Source organism: Amia ocellicauda, chromosome 21 (genome assembly GCF_036373705.1).
Source record: "Amia ocellicauda isolate fAmiCal2 chromosome 21, fAmiCal2.hap1, whole genome shotgun sequence".
NCBI classification, from domain to species: domain Eukaryota; kingdom Metazoa; phylum Chordata; class Actinopteri; order Amiiformes; family Amiidae; genus Amia; species Amia ocellicauda.
Genome location: NC_089870.1, coordinates 20,239,433 through 20,257,146, shown reverse-complemented (window position 1 = coordinate 20,257,146; position 17,714 = coordinate 20,239,433). Strand labels below are relative to the sequence as shown.

At 51.3% G+C, this 17,714-nt stretch overlaps 1 protein-coding gene across 5 annotated transcripts; it reads left to right on the top strand.

The window, feature by feature from the left end:
- Window positions 1-491: 491 nt before the first annotated feature.
- Window positions 492-17,705, top strand: ppp2r5eb (protein phosphatase 2, regulatory subunit B', epsilon isoform b). Of its 5 annotated transcripts, none has more exons than XM_066694424.1 (14): window positions 492-898; window positions 4,800-4,963; window positions 13,391-13,587; window positions 14,322-14,423; window positions 14,756-14,848; window positions 15,149-15,279; window positions 15,380-15,439; window positions 15,554-15,663; window positions 15,998-16,047; window positions 16,144-16,194; window positions 16,414-16,533; window positions 16,704-16,831; window positions 17,114-17,215; window positions 17,439-17,705. In XM_066694424.1, exons 2-14 carry the CDS (start codon window positions 4,807-4,809, stop codon window positions 17,536-17,538), a joined length of 1,401 nt encoding a protein of 466 aa, XP_066550521.1. In that variant the 5' UTR covers window positions 492-898; window positions 4,800-4,806; the 3' UTR covers window positions 17,539-17,705. The 5 variants fall into 5 exon arrangements, with proteins under 5 accessions (XP_066550521.1, XP_066550520.1, XP_066550519.1 ...); XM_066694423.1 differs by having other exon boundaries at window positions 493-898; window positions 4,803-4,963; window positions 15,554-15,662; window positions 15,994-16,047; XM_066694422.1 differs by having other exon boundaries at window positions 493-898; window positions 15,554-15,662; window positions 15,994-16,047.
- The last annotated feature ends 9 nt before the right edge of the window (window positions 17,706-17,714 follow it).

Here is a 17,714-nt window from a genome sequence, read left to right as displayed (position 1 = left end):
AAGGAAACAAATCCAAAATGTAATCCTTTGCTCCGAATGGGGCCAAGTGCCGGGGCAGTGAGTCCCTGGCGCCGGTGCTGATGCGCTGGTACGGCACGGCTCGGCACAGTACGGCACAGTACGGCACGGCTCGGCACAGTACGGCACAGTACGGCACGGCTCGGCACAGTACGGCACGGCTCGGCACAGTACGGCGCAGTACGGCACGGTTCGGCACAGTACGGCACGGCACAGGCAGGGCGGCCGGAGAACCGGTTTCGCCTCATTCCATACGGGTACTTTTCCACCTTCGCCTCCTGGCCAATCCCCTTCCTAGCCCCGCCCACCGCCCGTCAACCTACCTTACTTATTCATCTGTCGAGGAGGAGCCTCGGCGCTCGGGCGAAGTGATGGACAGCACCTCTAGACCAATCCCGGCGCGCCTGGCCTTCAAACCGACCAATGGCGGAGGTCCGTGGGCCCCGGCCGGCAGCAGGCTAGAGTGCGCTGCTGTTATGTGTGCCATGGACTCAGCCCAGTAATATTGACAATAGGGTGAAGGGAGATTTGCCCTAAATTACAGAGTCAACGGGAAAAAACAACAACAACCGCCAGAAAAACGCAGACCGAGCCCGCACGCCGGCGATCCCGTCTCCCATCGGATGTCAATCACTCCGGCCCGCCCGGCTTACCTCCGTCTTTGGATCTTAATGGGACTCGGCGGATTATTGCGCTAGACGGTAGCGAAGGTGCCCGGGGTTCGCCTGTCTGAAAGGCCGAGAAAGCTGGTTCTGTCGTCGGCGCCGCTGCTGCTGCGAGGCGGATTGCGTTGGACCGAGCCCATCCAGGTGCTGGTACCGATCACCCAGGGGTCCCTTCCCGGCCACCGTCTCCCGCTCCCGAACCCGAGAGGATCAAGGTAAATAAAGGCCCCCGCTGCCTCGGCGCGGAGCCGTGCTGTGTGCCCGGGCAGTGGGGTGCAGGTCCGGCGGGAGGGCGGGCGGCGTGGCTGCTCCTGCACCCTGCGCGGCGGGCTGGCGGATCCCGCACACACGCACACAGACACGCATCTGGCCCCGCTGCTGCTGGAGCCGCCGGCGGCGCTAAAGCCCACCGCTTCCCTGGAGTACCGGGCAGTGCTGCTTTTCAGGCCTATGGAGGAAGCGCTGTAAATCCACGACCCCCATCCCCCCAGCGCACCGGGCAGTGGGGGGCTCAGACCTCTTTGGTCGGGGTCTCTGTTGTGGCTCCACCGTGAGAAACCCGGGGCCCCAGAGGGTCGGTGGGCGCGATGTGGCCGATCCGAGCACCTTTTCCTAGAGTAACAATAAAGCAGGAACAAAAATGGTGGAGATCCTGCCTGTGCCGCTGCTGCTCCAGGCTGTGCGGGCGGGATGAGGGTGTCAGTCGGGGACACAACTGTGCTGTGGAGTCCCGGGGTCCTGGAAAGGGGGCACCTAGGGGCACTAAAACTGGGCATCAGCGTAAACAAACTGGGCATAATTTGAATTATTATTATATTAAAGGCCTTTGCTGCTGTGTCTGTTGTAAAGCAGAAATCTTAACTTCCTATTTTGACATGTTCACACCTTGTCTTTCCCCCTCGCTCAATTTATATATTATATATAAATATACTTAGTGTGTGTGTGTGTGTAGGTATATATATATAATATATATAATGTGTGTGTGTGTGTGTGTGTGTGTGTGTGTGTGTAGATATGTGTATATAAAGTGAAATGTCCCCTGTGCTATGTGCAAGGTGTGTTGGTAGGTGCCTGGTATTTACAATGCAGGGACAATTGTGGTGTCAATGGCCTGAGCATATTGAAGTTCCTCTGCCTGTATCTCTCTGAGCTGAGAGCTCTCGGGTTTCAGTGCCGTTGTGGTCATGTTTCACACATCTGCCATTGCGGAAACTCGCCCGTGTTGTTGCTGTAAGGTGAAAAGCTCCTCGACAGCGCCTGTCAGGTCCACAAATGTCATCCCCGCATAACCTTTCACAAAACTGCACATAGCTGTTGAGTGCAGAGACAGAGCTGTGTGTGTGTTGAGATACCTGGCGCGTCCCACGCTGGTGTAGTCAAGCATTGTGTGTTATCTCCTGATGAAGGAAGAAAATGCAGAACTGAGAGAATCATTCAGTTCTGTGTATCGTGTTAATCCCCCGATGTAGTCTAGTCTTCGCTACATTTTTTTAGGCATGGAGGTTAAGAAAACAAAATCAGTCTGTTCTACAGTGAAGGAAAAAAGTATCCAGAGTGAACTGGTCCTTTATGAGCTCGGTGATAGTGGTAAAAAAAGCATTTGCTGAACTTCTGCCCCTTCAGCTGTCAAAACCTCCTGGTTGAGGTCTAATAAGTTACCAGGGCAAAGAGGGGGCAGTGGGCTGCCTGCCTCGCAGCCCCTGGCACACCTGGATACACAGTCACGCTGTGGGGCATCTGCAGGGTGTCCGCCATATGTCTGTTTCTGGTGACTGAACCGGGGTGGCAATTAATCTCCAATTAATAATGGATGCTGTGTGCATGCTCTCCTGATCATGGGGCTTAAGCACAGGCGTGGTTTCAACCATCAGCTGCCAGAGAGTGATACACAGGTCTCCGTGTCGGAGGCTGTATGGCTGCCCGCCTGTGTTCCCCTCGGATGCACATCCGAGGTATAAAGCACGTTGTGAGCCGTGCAGAGATGACCCCTGGCTTACGGATGCCAGTTCTGTACCAGTGGCATAAAACATTCATATTTTAAAGAGGCCTGTGATGGATAATGGTGTAATTGTGGCCTGGCCTGACTACACAAGCCCGTGTAAGCTCAGAGACACGGTACAACTGTCAGCACCCTAGACTGTAATTAAAGCAGGTGTCGCTCTGTCTCTCAGCTGGACTTCAGCTCTACACAAGCGACAGGATACTGTATCACATGTGTCCCAAACAGGACACGCATCTCATTGTTTTCCTGGAAGTCTTATATTACTTTAAAGGTGTTTCTCCAGGTAATAAACTCTGTTCAGTTGTAAGTGCCACCTGAGAAACGGAAACCTTCTCCTCCACAAAGCCGGGCCTATTAACACGAACATTTCGCAGCTGTGGGTGTAAAATCCCTTCCAGAGAGACGGTGCACCCGAGTCCCCTTCCTATTTAATCAGCACTGGCCTTCTTAGGCCCTACGCTGGATGCTGCACGTGTCCCGCTGAGCAGAGCAGCACCTCTCTGGGTTGGGGTTACGGGCCTGTTTGACCTTTCTCATCAAAGGGCAAAGTGATGTGGTTCCAACATCTCCTTTCTCTGCTTTGGTCAGTGCAGTGTAGTGTGGTGGAGACAGCTGCTTACCCACCCACCCCCCACCCGGCTGTAATGTAGGTCTGCAGGTTCTAGGTGCGACCCTAGGCGGCCTACCTAACCCTTCCTGTGCCGGGGCGGTTAAGCTGCGCCTGCTGCTCGCCACACGGCTGCCTCTTGACTTCCTGTCGCACCGCTCGCTGGGGTTTCGAGGCCTCTCGTCGTCGCGCATCTAATCCCTTTCGTCCTGATGTGTGTCAGCTGGACGGTTACGTAAGGACCGCGCACCGGGGGCTGCGGTGCATGTTCGGCACAGACTGGCGCCGCCCCGGAGTCCCACTGTGTTGGAGCCGGTCACAGTGTGGAGTGCATGTGCTGAACGTGCGCTTCGGTTACTAAGCGTTAGATATTAAGACGAGTGCTTTTCCAAACCTCATCGACTGTAGGTGGGATTATTCAGTAGATGCACAGATCTCTCTGACAGATTCACGTTTACTTTCATTTGAGCAACTTCCTTGCTGTGTGTCCTCCAATGAGTGACCCTGTGGCTTTGTATAGATTTGAATGTGTGCTTTGAATTGCAAGCCTTAGCAACCAGTCAGTATTTGCACTTTTTTTTAAACTTGCTGCCTGGAATACAATGGGTGCTTTTAACATCATAACTTGACTGTGCCTGTTGGACTCTGAAGATAACTGTAGAGAGTTTGATCGCAGGAAACAATGAAACCCATGTCTCTGCCCTTAACCAGCCTTTTAACTCTTAATCTGACCGCTTTTAGTACAGTGCAGGACCGCACGTGCGCACAATTAAAAGGGCACTGAATGCACGTCTGTCTCAAAGCCAGAAAATCCAGAGCTGTGGCTTTTGTGCGACATTTAGATGAGATTTCATCAATGCATTGACACTCTCTCCTGGCCCTGCAGGGTTTTTATAGCAACCTTAAATCTGCCGAGGGGCTAAAGATCTGTAAACGAGCGAGTGATTTACTCTAGTTATTTAAATCGGAGGCTCTGTTGAGATTTTAGAAGCGTTTATTGAGTGACAAGCTGAAGTCTCAAACTAATGTGTTGGGGGGGGGGAAAAACCTGTAAAATAAAATCTCTCATCTGTGTCCAACAAAATCCAGTTGACTATCGAATAGGATTCCAGTGCTACCAGATGGACAGATAGTCTTTCTCGAAGTGCGCTTGACGTCTGTGCCTGAACAGTTAGGGGCTTCGGCAGAAATGTCTGCACACACAGTCCGGGAATAAAGTTCCGGAAAAAGCGTGTTTGCGTGACGGAGGGTGTTGGTTTTCTGAAAGCTCAGCAGCGTTGTGCAAAAGCTCATTGTGGGATATCTGGGGCAAAACATTTGTTGTCGGACAACACGGGCCTTCAACTAGGGGGGTCCTGAAAGGGTGTGAGAAATAAGGAAATCACAATGAAAGTGGGGTGTGGGGGGGGTGCCACACCTGGCTCGCGCAACAGCTGCGCAGGCCTCATCGCAGTGCGTGGGGTGTGGTGAGAGCCTGCCGCTGACTGACCTCCATCTCCTCTCTCAGCAGGGATATGTCCTCAGCAGCCACTACGCCTCCATCAGTGGACAAAGTGGACGGATTTTCTCGGAAGTCTGTCAGGAAGGCCAAGCAGAAGAGGTCGCAGAGTTCCTCCCAGTTCAGATCTCAGGGCAAACCCATCGAGCTCACCCCTCTGCCTCTGCTGAAAGGTAAGCAACCGCAACACAACACCGCACCACATCACGAAAGCACATTACACCACACGATAGGGATCAGGATTAAAATATACTGCCGTTCATCCAGAAATGAACTCTGGTCGCCCTTTACAGACCGATAGGGACACCAGCCCTAAGGCATCAGTATTGATTCAGGATTGAAAACCAGAGACTGGAGTGTATTATTCGGCAGGCGGTGCCAGTGATCGACATGTTGGATAATGTTGTCTGTCCGGCTGCTCTGATGAGTTCGTGGATGGGAAGATGAAAGGCGCATTAATCTGGGGACCGGCCGTACGGCGACTTCTTGCATTCTCTTGTCCTGGTGTTGTTCCCCTCACTACGGTGTGACCAGTGGTTTGTGTGAGGTCCCAACAGAACATGCCATGTCTCCTGGGTCTCTCCTTACACGCGTGTCAGTGGCTTACACATGGAATCTGCGGCAAAACCCTGCTGGCAACACAAGACCCGAGCTGTGCGAGCACGCGTGATTGTGTTGTGATATATGTATGCATGCATGTATGTATATCTTTAGCCTTCTTACTTTTATTTGAAAAAAAACAAATAACCGAAAGCGCCCTTCATCCCAAGGTGTCCCAAAGTGCTGTACAATCAAAAACCTGACGCAGCCTAACACAAATCCAGGTTATGAAAACTGCACGGGCAAAGGGACACGTTTTCACTTTACATCACTGATGCATCGAGGGTCTCGGCAGGTCTGACGCTGCTCGGGAGGGAGGTCTGTGGACAGGGAGTGAATTGTGTGCAGAGACCCGTTCCTTTACAAAAACAATGTCTTGACAAGTCACCACTGCAATAAGCGCATGGCACAGCGGCGATATGAAGAGGCGGCAATGGTCTCCTGCAGTTGACTGTGCAGAACAGGAGCTGCCAGACGGTCTCGGGTCTGCGGTGGCGCGGCTCTGGTCTCTGAGGCGTTGTGCTGGTCTTCTGTCCACCGTGCCGTACAGAGCTGAGCCGTGCTTTCCCTCTTGTGCCCCCCGTGCCACCCCTCTGTGTCTGTGTTGCGCGGCGCGGAGGGGCTCTTTTTAGCTCGGTCAGAGAGGGGCCACAACACTGAGTGTTGTGTGAATGCAGCCTGCAGATCGCTCGTTCGCTCGCTGGCCTTATTTTGTTTTAAACCTGATATTATCTTCAGGGTCTTGCATGCAAAGCCTGCAGCGTGAAGCCAGGGTGGCTTAGGGGGCTGTGCAGTCGGGGGCTCGGGTGTCAGTTTCTCTCTTTCTCTCTAACTCTCCCGGTCTGACCTGCCTGCTTCACGGCCCGCCCCCCACAGTCAGCTGGGGCTCTGTGCTCACCTGCACTGCTGGTGTGGTCTGAGTGCACTCTGTGCGGGGGCTGACCACTCGCCCCACCACACTCTCTCTCTCCGTGTGTGAATGTGTGCACATCTGCTTACTCGTGTTGTGGGCCTGTTAAGAACGGTGTGATCAGTTATTGCTGACCAAGAGGGCCTACATTGCAATGCTGTAGTACTTTTAGTATTACAGTTAAAGTAATAAATGACGCCTGTGCAAGGTTTGCTGTGCGTCCGATGCATTGTGGGTACTCTAGGCCAGGGATGTCCCAGTGCAAGTGCGTTCAGTTATGTAATGAAGGGGCTACTTGTAGCGGAGTCCTGAGAGGTCTGGTATTAAATGTGTTTTATGCCACTGGACCCAGACCTTTAGTCCTGCCAGGAATTGTACTGAAACTATTAAGTTTGCAGAAAAAGCAAATGTTTACTTGTATTGTCTGTTGATTTGAGGTCTGTTGAGGTGGGATGATTGCTCCTGTATCGAGACTCTGCGGGGTCGGGAGGGGAGTCTCTGTGAAGGACCGCTGTGAGTGGCCGTGCTTACCCTCTGTGACTTAAGGATTGGGAACCATGTGAAACCCAGCTCAGATTGAGCACATCTTCCCTGGAAAAGGTGGGAAACAAGCATGTAACGTTAGGAAATCAAAAATGATATTGAAATGCTTAAGTGCCATAGGGGTCACTTACATTTGCATAGGCAAAGAGTTACGGTGATGCTCGAGAACTTTCTTTTAAAGCAACGCGAGAACTACAGGGACGACGGCAGTGTGGGTGTTCCTGTTGCGGTTGCTGTGTTACGAGCCCGGAGAGGAGGGGCGTGTTGGGTGGGGTGGGCCGACGTTCTCCCTCCCGCCCCTCCAGGGCTGTCTGAACGTGAACTCCAAAGAAGCCACATGGAGCAGAAGGAGACGAGTGGGACGTGCATGCACTTCTCGGCTGCTTACGGGCTCGGCTTGGTCCCGAGCTTCTTGGGGGGGGTGGGGACAGGCCAGGCCCTTCTTCTGTGTCACACAAACCTCACAAGCTCTGCAAGGAGAGAGAACCCAAAGCATGTGAGGAATGTGAGCTGACCTGAATGTCAGCGGGCCCTGTTTTCTCAACCCCACCAACGGGCAAGTCCCAGTCTATTGTTTTCGGTTTCTAGCATGCATACCTATTTGTGTGTGTTCATAAAGTGAGTGCAGAAAAAGACTGCATATTTCTCCCACTCTTATCTACCTCACCATCCCCGCCATCTTTCCAGAGTGGCTCAGGGTGCGATCCGTGTTGGCGCATATTCACGGTTTGCCAAACGCTTTAAGAGAATTCACTGGTGTCGGCCGATTGGAGTTCCAGTCCTCTGGCAATCGGTGAGCGAGAGACGCGTTGACTGCAGAGACGCCTCCCGGAGAGCTCACCTGATGTCTCATAGTGCTGGCACGGTAATGAACGCAGACCTGTGAAAACCGCAGGGCTCGCATTCTTGACACTCGTTCGCATAGTTCTGTGACATTACGGATGTTTTTTGTGCCCGTGTGTGTCTCGCTGAAGACATTCCCCCTGCGTTTGATCGAGCCCACCTCCCGAGTTCAGCAGGTCGGACTTGTTAGGTGAATTTAACCTCGGTGGCGCGTCTGTGTGCGGGGCTGTCCAGATTCCTTGTGTACAGATCCACCCGTTTGTGCCGGCTGGTGCATCAAGTTTGTCCCTCTCGGTGTTGAGGCAGTGGCTGGTGAGAAACTCCTTCAGGGCATGCTTCAGAGTCAACCACAGAAAGAGGAACTGAAGTGGAGGTTTGCAAAGGGTGTTTACGTGTAGAGAGAGAGCCACTGTGACTGAACATACAGCCCGGCCCGTCACTGCCGTGCTGCGATCGTTTGACTAATTAATTAATTAAATCGCACCGTGCCCACAAAACCTCAATGAGACGTGGGAGGAAGCTGGCACTTTCATGTTGAGATTTGCCTGAAGTTTGTTCCCTCATTCTTTGAACCATGTTCGGCTTAGTGCGGATTTTGTTCCCCTGTATTGAGATTTCTATCGACACGACGCTGAGATTTGGTTTAATTAGGCAGTGTTCTATTTTGACCTCTTCACCTGCTGCCGTCTCTGTCCTCTCTTGGACAGCACTATCGACAGGCTGAATTTATCCTAGTCTGGCTTTTAACTTTTCATGACATAGAAAGTGAAAGTTTCAGTGAGGGTTTGCGTTCCGTTTTTGTTTTTGTTTCTGAAGGTCCCTGCAGTTGTCCGTGTTTTCAGAAGGATCTGTGTTGTGCTGCAATGGTGCGACTTCTCTGATGTAGATGTCCTACACAGGTGACAGTGACACCTGACCTCTCTGGCCTGCCCTGTTCGCGGGGCTGTGCAGAGGTCTCTGTAGTAATAGGAGACTGTGACATTGTCTGCAATTCCCATGAATACAATCTATATGGATTGATATAACCCTGAAACTAATATTTATAGAAATTCCCTTGCAGGAATGGTAATAATGGAATTTACTACAGGTATTTTAAAAGTTGGAAGAGTATTTCAGGAGAACATTGTTTTGAATAGTAGACCTCAGCGTTCAAAAGGGACTCCAGTGTACAACGCACTTGTCTGGACTTTCTTTGACATTATATTCACAGTTTTAATTCCTCGTAAAGACAGGCACAGTGGCAGATTTCTGTCGTGCTGTTTCTTGGGTCCTTCGACCGCCGTGAAGCTGCTTTCCAATTCTTAGGTGCTTAAGTGGGCAATCAGCTTAGCAGCCCTGTAACAAGAGAAGGCAATCACTTTCAATGGCCCCTTACTGCCTTAACCATTAATGGTTATTAACCTGACTTTTTCTGGCTGCTGCCCGAGGATTTGCCCAAGACCTGCGAAGGAGAGTGCCTCTGACTGTCTGAGCCTCCATGCTGGAGCTACGACTTGAGCATCATATCTAGGCGTGTTGAGTTTAACTTACCTGGTCTGTGGGGTGAAAAGGTCATTTGTAATCCATTAAACTGCAAGTGTGGTTCATGCTGTTCGTGGCGCTGGCTGCGGCAGGCGTGGAATGCGTTAATGTCTGCCTTCAGGCTGGATATTGGCCTACAGATGCTTTTACCTTATGCAGGGGTTCGTGGCTTATTAGTCTCTTGTGTTTTTCAACGTCTGCAGAATTATCCCCCTTATTAAAAGGGGGTTGAAGGCCTGGAGAGACTGAAACTTCTCCATTGGACCAAGTAGTTACACTCTACCAAGTGACGTGCGCCTTTTTCTAGTATGGAGGAATATGGATGATCTCCCTGAGAATAATAAGAAGGAAACGGTGACAGGGCTTTCTGAACCAGACCTGGGGTCAGTTCCTTTTCCAATTACAATTCCAGTTCCACTCTGAAACTCTGGTCTAGAACCCGAAATGGGATTGCACTGGGTTGGTCTCCAGTTCAGGTCTAAGCCCTTGAACTGTGGTGGTTTGGTGGCTGTTGCAACAGGGTGACATATCGAGGGCCTCATCATTTGGCTGCTAATGTCCAAGTAATGCCTTGGATGGCCCTGTCCTGTTTATGCAGTACTGCGTGTAATGAGACAGCTGTGCTGTGGGTGTAAACTGCCCCAGGCCCCAGGGTATGTGCGTTCCATTGTCAGAGCAGGGTATTACTGGCAGTATTTTGTTATCAGCACTACGGGGGATTGTGATTGTGTGTGCTCTGCAACCCTTTAAACTGTACCGCTGCCCTGGCAAACAAACACACACACGGCCGAGTTAAAGCTCTGCTCCTCGCTGCCATCTTGGATTTGCTGTCACTGATGACAAAACGACAAACAAATGGGAACACCGAGGCCAGATGCCCCAGTGAGCTGGCTGTGTCAGTGGTCTCGGGAGGAAGCCGGTCCAGCAATGCGCTGGTGAGCTGGAGTTTCGCCAGGAGTTCCCCTCCCGTCCAGCGCTGCCCGGCTCCTGACGCACCCCTCCACCCCAGCGGAGCACAGATGCCCGGCTTACTGCGTCCTCTCCTGAACAGCATGTGCTCGTTTTATTTTTTTGGGTTGTGTTTATGACCAGGGAAACGAGACGGTTTGACTCGCCTGGCCCGGCCCCAGCTGAGCGGATTAGTGGCTCTGCATTACATTTGCGGAAAGAAAATAAATCTGGAATCGGTTTCAAAAAAAAGAAAAGAGGGTAGGGGGTTGGGGGCACAAACTGTCCTGGACGGACAATCTGTTGCAGTTTTGATCCCCGAACTATCGGTAGCAGAGATTGCACTCCGGTCAAATCTGTTGTGCGTTGCCCTCGGGGGGCTTGTTTTGTTCGGGTTCGGCAGACAGTAGGGAATGTAGAATCGGAGCGGTTCCTGTCCTCCGGTCCCATATAAAAGTCTCTGCCCCGTGTGACTTTTTGGAGCACTGCCTTGGAACATAAATCCCAGTCACTCTGACCTCACGAGATGGAAAAAACCTCCCCCCCCTTGAAAATCCCGACACCAAAATAGAAGGAGAGGACAGAGGGGGAACTCCGGGGCCTGGGGAGGGACGGCTGCGTGTCACGGGTGCGGAAAGCCCTGAGCTCTCCTCTGTGGGACTCTTTCCCGTGCCCAGCTCTTTTCCAGGACGGGGAACTTGATCCCGTCCCCAGGTGTCTGTTTACACCGCCGGTGCACCCGTCTCCAAACCAGCTCTCCGACACGCAGTCCGCAGTCTGAGAGATTGTCCCCAGGTTCATGTGAAGCGGTTTCCACGCACACGTGACCTGTGCGTGGAATACAGTATCAACCAAAACCTCGGCATGAACTCTTTCTCTCTTTGTAATGTGTGCCTGGTTGGCGGCCCGTTGAGCTTTGCCCCAGGCCTGGCACTGGTGGCGGTCTGTGGCAGTGGAAAAAAGTCGCACACCAGCTGTCCTAGGGCCGGATTTGGCAAAGGAAAGATGTCCATTTCTTTCATATTAAACAGATACTTCATTCTGCACCAGAGGCCTGTGTTGGAATGAATGGGCACAGCCCGTATTTATGTATTTAGTGTAGCCCAGCTCCTTTTTTTTCTCTGTTTGAAGTGGCTAACCAGGCAGTCACGCTGAGTTTCACATGATGCGTTGTGTTGTTGTTGCTGTTTGTGCTTTAGTCCAGAAGAAATCTGCTCTGATAACCCCGTCCCACCAAGAAGCGTGTGGGCCCTCATGCTCGTACACATAGTTTGGCGAAGCACGTTTGGTTTTTATTTTGACGGCTGTGTTACCGGCACTTCTTTGTGCCGGTCTCTTGGTGCCATTTGAACATTAATCCCTCTTTAATGCTGTGACAAAGCCGCAGCCGGGGGGAACTCACGACTGCCAGTTGTACTACAGCCGCGTAAGGGAAATAGATTGTTGTCGGGGGAGGTAGGGGGATGCTACACAACAAAACAAAAAAGTGTGACCGGAGCTCTGTGGACCGGCCAGCATTCGCACCCTGAGCCCCAGCAGGGCGCCACAGCAGACAGGGTGCTGAAAGGAGATGTATAGGCCTATATTGTTATCGGCCTTGGTGCTGTACTGGCAGATAAAGCTTAGTTTTGAGGCCTGACTGTGGTGGTTGAAAGGCGTCATATGCTTGTCTGAAGAAAGGGATGCTTTACTTGTAAAATCGCATCCATTTCCTTGTCCTGGGCTGCATCGCTCACTGTCTGCTTTATTGGCACAAAGTCCACCTTCCTGGCATTGTGGGTTGGTCTGTTTGCCTTGTTGAGGAATGCAATACCTCTCCAGTGTGTCATTGTCATTGTATTGAAGCATCGGGGGCCGGGTTTATACTCCTGTGGGAAAGTACTCTCTGATGAACCAAGATGTTTGTTGCACACTTTCCCCTCTTAGAGCCGCTCTCACCAAAGCTTGCACAATCTCAGTGCCCGTCTTACACAGCGTTGTGTAAAGTCAACCACCTGATTTTTGCGGTACAGACAGATTTCTGCTGCCACTTCGCTGGAGATGGGTCTGAGTGCAAGGGCTGTGGACCAGAACCCCAGGTTTTGAGCGGCACTGTGGCCCGTCAGGCCGAACCATCACCAGCGGCAGGAGGGCGTGCTCTCTGGCTCTGTCAGGGCTTTGTGTGGCGGGTTGTAAACAGATTACACTCCCACTTCTCTGCGATTATCTGCTCTATTAATAGATGACTTTAAGGCCATTCATCATACCTCTGAGTCCAGACCTGTGGAAATCCTGACGGTTAATTACACTGAAGGAAGGAAGAATGAGTGAAAACAGCCCTTATTCTTGATCACTTGACAAAGATCAGTCAGTTTTTTCTTTTTTGTTTTTTTTCCCCCCGGTTGTTATTCTCGTCATTTGTGCACTAAAGCAGGCGGCTTTAAAATGGAAGAAAAGGAAAGTCTTTCGGGGAGGGTGCTAAACTGAAACTGGCACGTTAATCTGTGTATTTCTGTCTTCGTTTGCTTTAAATAGCGTCTCCTTTTACTGTAACTTCCAGTTTCAGTGGCGCTTCCCCCGTGCGTCTGTGTGGTTGTGTTTCTGTGTGTCTGTGAGCGCGCCGACTTTCTCTGCTCTCTGATCTCTAGAATGACTTTCGCTCTGATCTGTGCTGGGAAGGAGCCCCATTAAAGAGTGAGTAAATCTTTGTGAATGTCAAGAGTTTCTCCTTTTCTCTCCCCTCCCTCCCCTGTGCTGTGCCGTGTTTCTCTTTTTCTTTGTGGCACACGGAGGAGTGTAAAACTTTTGGAGTCTTTGTTTTTTTTTTCTTTCATTCATGTTATTGAAGAGGGATTCGACTTTTATTTGTTCTCCTCTCCTGGAGAACCTCGGACTGTGCTGTTGTCGGCGCTCGAGCGGTTTCTCTGGCAATCTGTGTGCTGCTTTGCGTGTTAAATTACATGTCTGAACGTTTTTAAAGGGAAATTGTTTCATAGGGGTTCAGGACTTTATTACTACATTTCTTTGCAGACGCCCTTGTCCAGGTTTCACAGTTGTTTCAATATATCGCATTACTTTTACATACAATCGCCCATTTTTATACAGCTGTTTTTTACTGGAGCATTCTGGGTACAGTGCCTCACTCAAGGGCACAGCAGCAGCGTCCCCCACCTGGGATTGAGCCCCGTACCCTCCACTCAGGAGCCCTGACGCCCTCTCCGCTGACCAGGCCTCATCTCGTGTTTTCCCCCCGCAGACGTCCCTGCCCCTGAGCAGCCGGAGCTGTTCTTGAAGAAGCTGCAGCAGTGCTGCACTGTGTTCGACTTCATGGACACGCTGTCCGACCTCAAGATGAAAGAGTACAAGCGATCCACGCTGAACGAGCTGGTGGACTACGTCACCGTCAGCAGGGGCTGTCTAACCGAGCAGGCCTACCCCGAGGTGGTAAAGATGGTGAGTAAGGCACGGTGCGACACACACACACACACACACACACATACACAGAGTTGCCCTGTCACACAGAGCATGTTTCACCTCAGGGAATAAGAATGCAAAACAGTCTTCACTCACTTGCACACATACATAGGCTACACACAGATCCATGCCCACACCCGACATGCAAATACCCCGAGCAAGCATGCATTTGGCAGAGAGAGATAAGGGCGATGCACAGCCCAGACGTTTTCTCTCCAAGTCACACAGTTCCTTTCGATACAAAGCAGTGTTTTCTGTATTGAAATTCACTTTTATGAATTTATATTTATTTTTCTACAATCCTTGCCCAGAACTCTAGCGAAGACGCTCTCGTTGTTGGTGTCGCAGGATGTTGTGTTTTTCTTTTTCTATTTTCTTTTATTTTGTGTTTTGGTCGCGGCTGCGCTGAATGCGTTCCACCCACGGGTGGTAATTAAGGCCGTAGTGTTTGACAGAAGGAGCGGGTTGGGCTTCCTGTGTGAACCTGACGAGACTAAATATACCCCGAGCTTCTGGCTGTGGCTGCGCAGAGACCCGCTCCCGCACGCTCAGCCTGGAGACGCAGTGGAAACACACATCTGTTCACGAGAGATTTAAATGCAGTGGAAACGGTGAATAGGCCGGGGAGGGGTGCGAGGGAGTGTCCGCCGGTGCATTACAGCATTACTCACGGGGAAGTGTTCATAACTCTGTCCTTCTCCTCTTTCCCGCAGGTCTCCTACAATATATTCAGGACCCTCCCTCCCAGCGACAGTAATGAATTTGATCCAGAAGAGGACGAACCCACGCTTGAAGCCTCATGGCCACACTTACAGGTACCGCCGGGTGGACGGGAGTGTCACACCACACAGAGGTGTTTAGCTTCTGTGCCCCCGATCGGACCCCCATCTGTGTTGCATAGGAGACCCTCGCTGACGGGAGGAGAAACCGATCGAGCGGAGATGTTCGCATCGCTGACAACGGACCTGTGTAGAGGAGACGGCCAAACCCCCCCCACCTCTGTAGTGTCCGGTGCTGTGTGTGTGTTCAGTGCCATGACCCGGCGCCCCGCAGTCCCTCTGTCCCGCTGTCCCTTTGTCCCTCTCAGGTGGGAGACAGACTAACCCTGCCCCTCTCTCTCTCTCTCTCTCTCTCTCTCCCCCCACAGCTCGTATATGAGTTTTTCATACGGTTTCTGGAGAGCCAAGAATTCCAGCCCAGCACTGCCAAAAAATACATAGACCAGAAATTTGTATTGCAGGTAAGAGGCTCTTGGCTTGGTATTGGTTTAGAGTTAAAAAACATTAAAAACACTTCTTCAGGTGTGTGTGTGTGTGTGTGTGTGTGTGTGTGTGTGTGTGTGTGTGTGTGTGTGTGTGTGTGTGTGTGTGTGCCGTGTAGAGCAGGGTTGTTCGGTGCTTTGTTTACGTTAGGTGAATACTGTTGGTTTGTTTATTTTTTTTAAAGAAATTAGCTGGTTTGGTTTGATTGTAATTCCATTTGATTGAACCAAGAGTGAGAGTGTGTCACTGTGTGACCGTTCTGACCGTGCCCCACTCAGCTCCTGGAGCTGTTCGACAGCGAAGACCCCCGGGAGAGAGACTACCTGAAGACAGTCCTACACAGAATTTACGGCAAGTTCCTCGGACTGCGGGCTTTTATACGAAAACAGATTAACAATATTTTTCTACGGTAAGACGGCGTTTCTATCGATTTGATTTTTTTATTTGGCATCAGTATGAGGCTGTAAAATTAAACCCCCTCTCTCGGTCTCTCTCTCCCCTGTGTGTAGTTTTGTCTATGAAACTGAGCACTTCAATGGGGTCGCAGAACTGCTGGAGATCCTTGGCAGGTGAGTGAATCTACAGTGCGTCTTTGGCGTGTTTGTACAGATGTCCGTCACTGCCCGTCCGGCTTCCGTGACGTCCCCTTACCGCTTTGACCGTTTGTGTCTCCATCTCTGCAGCATAATCAACGGCTTCGCTCTCCCTCTGAAGGCGGAGCACAAACAGTTCCTGGTGAAAGTGTTGATCCCCCTGCACACTGTCCGGAGCCTGTCTCTCTTCCACGCACAGGTAAGCACGCGTGTGTGTGCGTGTTTGTGTGAAACGGGACAGGTTTCGAAATAATCAGATGATTCAGGTTTTTTTTTTTTTTTTTTTTTTTTTTTTTTTTTTTTTTTTTTGGTACGCAAACCACCGTCCCCAAACCAAAATGAAGCAACGCCTCGCCTCGGAGGCCCACGCTTCCTGCTAGAAACCAAGAACAGAGACACGAGAAATGTGCGTGTCTCGCTCTCCAGCGCTCGGAGATCCGCTAACATCTTTCCCCCACCCGGTCGCGTGACTCACGGAGGGTTGTGTTTTGTAACAGGTGTGTGTTTTTATGTTTTTTTTTTTTTTCCAGCTGGCGTATTGTATCGTTCAGTTCCTCGAGAAAGACCCAGCACTCACGGAACCGGTAAGCGGTCTCGAAGTCTCTGCTCTTCAGCGTATTGTCGTTGTCCTCTGCAGGGCCCCGCTTACCTGTCTGTGTGCGTTGTTGTTTCTCTCGCAGGTGATCCGAGGGTTACTAAAGTTCTGGCCGAAAACTTGCAGTCAAAAAGAGGTACCTACTCTCGTTGTTCTGTTGATACAGGGTTAAAATATACGGTTGATTCCCCCTGCTTTTAAACGCGTGGTTCAGGTGGTGAGGGATATCTGTGCCACGATATTGTCCGGCCCTCTGCAGTGTGTTGTCCCGGTCCCGCAGCTCCTGGGGTTTTTGTGTTGGGTTCTTTGTGTCCCGCCCTCCTCACCCTGTGTCCCGTCCCCGCCACCCCCACAGGTCATGTTCCTGGGAGAGCTGGAGGAGATCCTGGATGTGATCGAACCCACGCAGTTTGTGAAGATCCAGGAGCCGCTATTCAAACAGATCTCGAAGTGCGTCTCCAGCCCACACTTCCAGGTGCGTAGTACATATTAGTGTGTGTGTGTTTACTGCTGTGTGTGCGTGTAAGTGTCTAAATGTATTTACTGTGTGTTTATCATTGTGTGAGCTTGTAAATGTGTGTATTTACTACGCTGTGCGTGTGTATGTCTGTGAATTTGTGTGAATTGACTGCTGTGTGTGTGCAGGTGGCGGAGCGCGCGCTCTACTACTGGAACAACGAGTACATCATGAGTCTGATCGAGGAGAACTCCACCGTCATCCTGCCCATCATGTTCTCCAGCCTCTACCGGATCTCCAAAGAGCACTGGAACCCGTGAGTCCGCCGGGCCGGCGCCGGGGGGGAGGGCACGCCGCTGACCGGCACCAGGGAATGGGGGGGTTATGAATGAGCCAGAACTCGAGAGATACAATGTTACACAATCGAGCTGTCGCTGCCGATGGAAGGGGCCGTTTGTTTGTAAAATCTGTGAAGCATCAGCAGCGACGGCTCGGTTGTGTAACCCTCTGTCCCAGTTGCGGTCCCCGAGTCCGAGTCCATGAGCTGCTGTGGTTGTGTGTTGTGTGTTAATCGCTTGTTGTTGTCGTCTCCCCACAGGGCGATAGTAGCTTTAGTCTACAACGTACTCAAGGCATTCATGGAAATGAACAGTACTTTGTTCGACGAACTCACAGCCACTTACAAGTCTGACCGCCAGCGGTAAGAGATTTCAACCCGCCCGTTTGATTGATTTCTCTCTCTCACCCTCCTCTTACTTTCTCATCCTGTCTTACTTTCTCTCTCAAATAAAGCTGCACACAGAGCAATGAGGATGTGGACCGGTTATTTAGTTTAATTGGTTCATTTGTTGGTTAATTGATTGTTACCGTGTGGTTTTCTGGGCCGAGCCACTAAAGCGCCTCCCGTCTTTCCCGCCCTGCAGTGAGAAGAAGAAGGAGAAGGAGCGGGAGGAGCTGTGGAAGAAGCTGGAGGACCTGGAGCTGAAGAGGGGTCTGCGGAGCGACGGCATCATCCCCACCTAACGGCGCCGGCCCGCCGGGCCCAGCGGATCCACGTCCATGTAGTATGAGATGGAGCAACAGTTTTTTCTGTATTGTGCAACTTACTTTACGGTAGATTCACACGTCTGTTTCATTATTTCAGCAGCACTGTAAATAACTTTCTTTCCCTTAAATATTACGCCGGAAGAGAGAGAGAG